At 33.8% G+C, this 6214-nt stretch overlaps 1 protein-coding gene across 2 annotated transcripts; it reads left to right on the top strand.

Moving 5' to 3' along the window:
• Positions 1-522: 522 nt before the first annotated feature.
• LOC108743452 (interleukin enhancer-binding factor 2 homolog) lies at positions 523-2183 on the top strand. Of its 2 annotated transcripts, none has more exons than XM_018479019.2 (3): positions 523-982; positions 1042-1621; positions 1684-2183. In XM_018479019.2, exons 1-3 carry the CDS (start codon positions 689-691, stop codon positions 1986-1988), a joined length of 1179 nt encoding a protein of 392 aa, XP_018334521.1. In that variant the 5' UTR covers positions 523-688; the 3' UTR covers positions 1989-2183. The 2 variants fall into 2 exon arrangements, with proteins under 2 accessions (XP_018334521.1, XP_018334520.1); XM_018479018.2 differs by having other exon boundaries at positions 526-982; positions 1039-1621.
• The last annotated feature ends 4031 nt before the right edge of the window (positions 2184-6214 follow it).

Here is a 6214-nt window from a genome sequence, read left to right as displayed (position 1 = left end):
GTTTTAAATAAATACAATTATAATCTTAAAATGGTAAAAGTGATTTAACAATATATATATATTCGTGACTCCTCCTAGTATGACCATTAGACTCATTTAAAGTCTGATAAAGTTTCTTATTCTTATCAGACGGAGAATCTACGATCAGGAGCAATTAATAACTATCTTCAGACTGAAGTAGAGGTGCTATTTTGCTATAATACGTATTTGGCTAACTATAGGCATGGAGCGCATTCTTTGCCCAGTTATAAAGTAAATTCAGGCAGAAATGTGTGAGAGGGAGAAATAAGGTAAAGAATGAGGAAAAGAAACAGGTATTGACCACACGCTCGTTTCTTCTTTTTCTGGACAACCAATTAATAGTAACAGGTATTTGATGTTAACATTTGTAATTTACTATTTTGCAATTACAATTTCTATGATAATTGCTAACTTCAGATATGTCATATCTAAAAAAAATAATTGAATATAACCATAAATTAATCTATGAATATTATGAATACTATCTATGATGAATACCTTATCTATGATAAATTTAACCTATTGGTTATGTTCGTCGGCTGAGCTATAAACAACAACACTATAATTAATATTTGCTGCAAATTTAGCATTTGTTATTTTAGAAATAATATTCAATATCGACCAAATCGAGTAATCTGGTCCCCTGCATTCTGTTTTGTTCAGTATAATGGCACGTGGCGGATTAAGAGGTCGTGGAGGTATAGGTCGCGGAATAGGACGAGGGCCATATAAACCGAAAATCTTCGTTCCTCGGCGTCCTTTTGATCTTGCATTATGTGAATCATCTTTTCCAAGAACTAAGCCTGCTCCAGATGAGTCAGCATTCACACAGGCGTTATTAAAAAGAAACACTGATCTTTCACCAACACCTGCAGAACAAACAGCCATCTTGAACCTTGTCACAAAAATACAAACAGTTTTGGACAATTTAGTTGTTGCTCCAGGAAACTTCGATGCTTGCGTACGTTTATAACTTTAATTCAAAGATAGTTTGATTACAATGTTTCTTACCTACAGCAGTTGGAAGAAGTTCGCCAAGTTGGTTCTTTTAAAAAAGGGACAATGGTGACTGGTCATAATGTTGCAGATATTGTGGTTATTCTTAAAACTTTACCAACTAGAGAAGCTGTGGAAGCATTGGCCAATAAGGTTAAGGAAGATTTAGAAAATTTGATGAAAAATGAAATTGTTACTAAAGGAGAAGCATTAAACCATCAAACAAATGAACGCGGTTTTGAAATTAACAACAGCTTTGCTTGTGTTCGTGTTTTGATAACAACAGTACATCAAAATCTTAGAAAACTTGACCCTGAAATTCATTTAGATCAAAAGATTATGTTAAGCCACTTAGCTGCAATCAGGCACAGTAGGTGGTTTGAAGAAAATGCTCATCACTCTTCAATTAAAGTTTTAATTAGGTTATTGAGAGATTTAAAGAACCGTTTTGATGGATTTGAAGCTCTAACACCATGGATGTTGGATCTTTTGGCCCATTTCGCTATAATGAACAATCCTAGTAGACAGGCATTGCCTATTAACATAGCATTTAAGAGAGTCTTTCAACTACTAGCAGCTGGCTTATTTTTACCAGGCTCAGCTGGTAAATATCTTTTGTTTATTTAATGTGATCGATAAATAATTTACTACAATTGTTGTTTACAGGAATAACAGATCCTTGTGAAGGTGGCAGTATTCGTATTCATACTGCTATGAGCCTTGAACAACAAGACATTTGTTGTTTAACTGCCCAGACTCTCTTAAGAGTTCTTGCTCATGGTGGTTTTAAACATGTCTTAGGCTTAGAAGGCAATGCTTCTATTGCTAAAGAAATGTCTGTATGGGATGGTGTGGTTGTCTCACCATTGGACAAAGCATATGAAAAACAACAAGAAAAGAAGGAAGGTGAAGAAGAAGATGATGATATGGAAGCAGAAGTAGATGAAAGTATGGAGACAACAGAAAATTGAGTTTAGATAAATTAAGTTTTGTATCACATTTGCAGTAATCGTTTAATTGTCTGTAATTAGTGTTTAGAAAATTTATTCAATCCACGAAAAGTACACAAACCATACAAATATATTAAATGCCTTTATTTTACAATAAATAGTAGGTGTTATCTTTATATTAAAGTATAGTTTGGAATAAGACGTATTTGTAATTGCTGAACTATTATTGAATTTACGAATATCCGTTGTAATAAAATTAATTGANGTTTGACCGGCGCAAAGTAGAAAAGAACAGCACTAGGCCAGAAAAGGAAGGAGACAACTCTCGGCCAAACTCTTAACCGGTGAGGAGCGTATAATCCGTACAGTACAGCACGAAAAAATTGACCATTTTATCCACTACAATTCCATTGCTCAGATGTGCTGTTATTGGTACCATTTACTACTGAAAATATCAACGAGATGTCTATTTAATTTGAAGACATATTTGAGGGTTTAACGCTCGTTTTCGACTCGCACTAATATTCATGATTGAACAAAACTTTTGGCAGGTACTGTATGAAAAAGTATGTTTAATGAACAAGAGTCGAGAGTATAATGAGCTTTTTTCTCCCTACCTACGATTTTGCCAGCGCGAATCCAAGACATTAGAACTTACTCTTAACTTCTGTATCTGCCTCTAATATGTCTCTGACTAAACCTCCATGCCTATTGTTTCTAATATCTTTTAATTTCTAACCTTCTCTATCCACGGTATTCTCATCATTCGCCTATAACACCACATTTCGAACGCTTCTAACCTTTTCGTTTCCGCCGCACATACACCTTTAACAATCATTTTCGAATTTCTAAATTAATCGTTCGCGAGCATAGAAGTGATTTCTTTTTATTGAAGGCAACTCTATACCCTGTGCTATTCTCTGCTTTGTATCGCTACTGCTCCTTGCGTCCTGACTTATCTGACTTCCTAGATACCTAAAATCGGTCACTTCTTCTAATTTTTCGTCTCCTATCTTTACATTCGCTCTTTCCGTACTTTTTCTTCCCTTGCATACCAGTATTTTTGTTTTACTTTTATTTATTTTCATACAATACTTTTAATAATCAGAAACAAATAAAGAAGACAACTGACATTTTAGTTACAGAGGAAAAAGGATTCAAAAGTGAAATTTATAATTAATAATTATGATTAAAGGTGTGAAATCGTTTTAATTTATGAGACATATTTTTCGTCGGCAGTGGGAGTTAACGTATAACTGCATCATTATGTAGAATACGGTTGCGTTAACACTGAAAGTGATTTGCCGGGCTCAATTATTTGAACGAAGTTTATGACTTGTTACGCTTTCATCTGATGCGAGACGTGCGCTTGTTCCTCTATCGCTATTTAACTTTACGGGACATTTTACGAACTTAATTTAATGCTCTAGAGACTACACATATTTGCCACGTCCCACTCTTCTTACATATTGTACCCAACTAACTTTTTCTTAACAGTTATAACAAATATTTTATTTAGCCATAAACTTTAAAAACTCAAAATTAATTTTTAATTGTTTTCATCTATAGTTTAGTGTTCTAATAGAATTAGAATTAGCCGGAAGAGAAGATTAATGTGTGAATAAAAGCTATTGGAGGTTGGAGATATCAACGATACGTCAAGCGACGAAAACGCTTTTCATTTATTTTAAAACATAATAAACTTAAGTGTAGAGTAATCGATCTGTAATTTTCAATTATTTACTTCTGTTCTTTAATCTTTCCAATTGCATTGTTAATTAATTAGGTAATTTAAAATTCTAATGTAAGTTAATAGACAGTGTTAGTCTGATAATGCAACCAAAACGGTATAAATAAGTACGACAACAAAACCGATTTTGTTTATGATTTATTTGAACCTATCTATATACGGCAAAAACTCATGAAATAAGCAATAGACTTGCCGAATTCATGTGGGTACTATGCAAAATCGTATCTTCAAACATACACTATTCCAGGTATTGTCAAGGCGTGTTACCTTTGTTCTGCAAATAGTTGTAAATAAATTTACCTAAATAGTTAAATAAGTCTCCAAAAATTTCGCACCACACGTTTACCGAAAACTGTTCTTGAAATCATTAGAATGTATGACATGCGAATTTGCGTCGCACGAATAGTGATTATTTTGAAAATTCAAAATTCCGTCTCTCGTGAAGCAAATTTATCTGTAAACAACACCCTAATACGGAAAAAAATCAGGTTATGCAGCACTTTTCTTTTGAAACCACAGACACAAATCCACTCACAGTTAAAAATCAAGCAAGGCTTGCACTCGCTGCAAATTGTAAGGATGCAGCAACTGTTCCTTGAAAAATTATCATACTGTCACATTACGAAGCCAACGTTATCTGCTATTTCACGTGTATTATTTTGGGGATTGTCTTTGAAATCGAGAATTTCTCTTACACCGGCAATTAGGCCAATGTCGTAAATGTGTATTATGTCACAATATTATAACAATAACTATTTTACATTGACTGACATGTACTAATCATTGATGTTGTATTACTGAATTAGTTTGCACTGGATTCATCATAAGTCAGGCCATTTCTATGTAGGTAAATCCTACATTTTTAATTTTACGAAATCCAGCTACCCAAAGTTCTATAAATTGAGTTGATTTACTTCGGTGGTATCAAACTCAACTGGGAAATGCCTTTGCGCATTTCTTCCCTTTTGAAAATAAAGTTCCCACCAAATGCCACATTAATATTCATTCCGCTTTTTGTTAAACATAAAAACTTTGGAAACCCTGTATTTTTCTTTCTCCCCCCGCTTGTAGTTAAAAAGTTCAATTTAAAATAACAAACACATTTTTTTCATATTAAAGATTAAAAAAATTTAGACGCATTAAGAGCATTTAAACAACTGAAAATAACACCGAAACTATACACTAGGGGTGGGAGGTTTGCAAGCAAACTGTATTAAAAAGAACGGTTTCTTTCGGCGAACTATAACTACAAACTAAGTTTGTACAGTGAAAAAGAATTAGTTCTCGGCGAACTGTTTTAAGTTTAACTTATTATTTATATTAACGTATAACCTTTAATGAAAAAAATTACAATAAAATCAAACAATCGATCTCGTTCGTATACATAGATTCTGCTCATGGTTTTACACTTTTGATTGAACTTAGAAAAGAAACGTAAATAGGCACGTTCTCTCGGTAACGTATTACACAAAAGAAAGGTTAGATATAATACCATTTTCCTCAGAAATAAATATATTTTATAATAATATTGTACAAAACTTGAATAATTATCAGCCATTATTTAGTGGAAAAATTATCCCTTTAACTTATGTATGTAAATATTTATTTCCTCTCCTACATTCTAGAAATCGTTGCAGTTTCCTTAATTCAAGTAATACATATAAAGAAAATATGTAGTAATGAAAAGTACAAAATAAATCTTACAATATTGCTTATATACTAATAATAGATAAACATTTAATACATTCTTATGCTTAATTACTTTATTTTATATCGATACCTGTTAAAGTTTAAATATTATACCGTCTAGTGTAGTGCTTTAACTGCATGGGAAATGGGGCGTCGAGCTACACCCGGGTGGTCTACGGCAACTGACAAATTGGATGCTTATTAGAACGCGTACGGACACATCACAGTCGTTTCCCGGACAGCTGCTGAACTGTGCGGCGCGTGCGCTAACAACTTAACGTTGGGTGGCCTTAACATTGTTCGGGCGCACTCGGCTTCGCACGAACTGCGTCGGGGGGCGGACACAGTGTCAAAAGCTGCGCGTGCCGCTAGTTGTGTGGTCCGATAGTCTCTTTGCGCAGCCAAGCTCACACGAACGGAACGAAGATTACCGAAGTTAAGTAGGGGAAATTAATTTTGAATCGCTACTCACAGCGCGTGCCGCAACCTGTGTGGTCGCCCACAGGTGGCGTTGAAGAATATCTTGCCGTTTGTCATGTTGCGCGTTAGGATAAGACTTATAATGCATAATAAGCAAATAATTTTAGTTCATTGCAATTAAATTCATAACGAGTACACTATAAATTGACTATTTATTATATAAATGAAATTTACAAAATTCTGTCGAACGTAGAAAAGCATGCGAACATTGACCAAAGAAAATGCAATGGTTTATTTATGAACTACTATTTATAGACTAAAGTTGTCAGTCCTTGAATAAATATTAAATGTAAATTACAATAATACAATAAATCAGCGGTTTTATTTG

Source organism: Agrilus planipennis, unplaced genomic scaffold (assembly GCF_000699045.2).
Source record: "Agrilus planipennis isolate EAB-ADULT unplaced genomic scaffold, Apla_2.0 scaffold492, whole genome shotgun sequence".
Classification (NCBI taxonomy): domain Eukaryota; kingdom Metazoa; phylum Arthropoda; class Insecta; order Coleoptera; family Buprestidae; genus Agrilus; species Agrilus planipennis.
The sequence above is the reverse complement of the archived record's forward strand: the minus strand, read 5'-3'. Positions and strand labels throughout refer to the sequence as shown.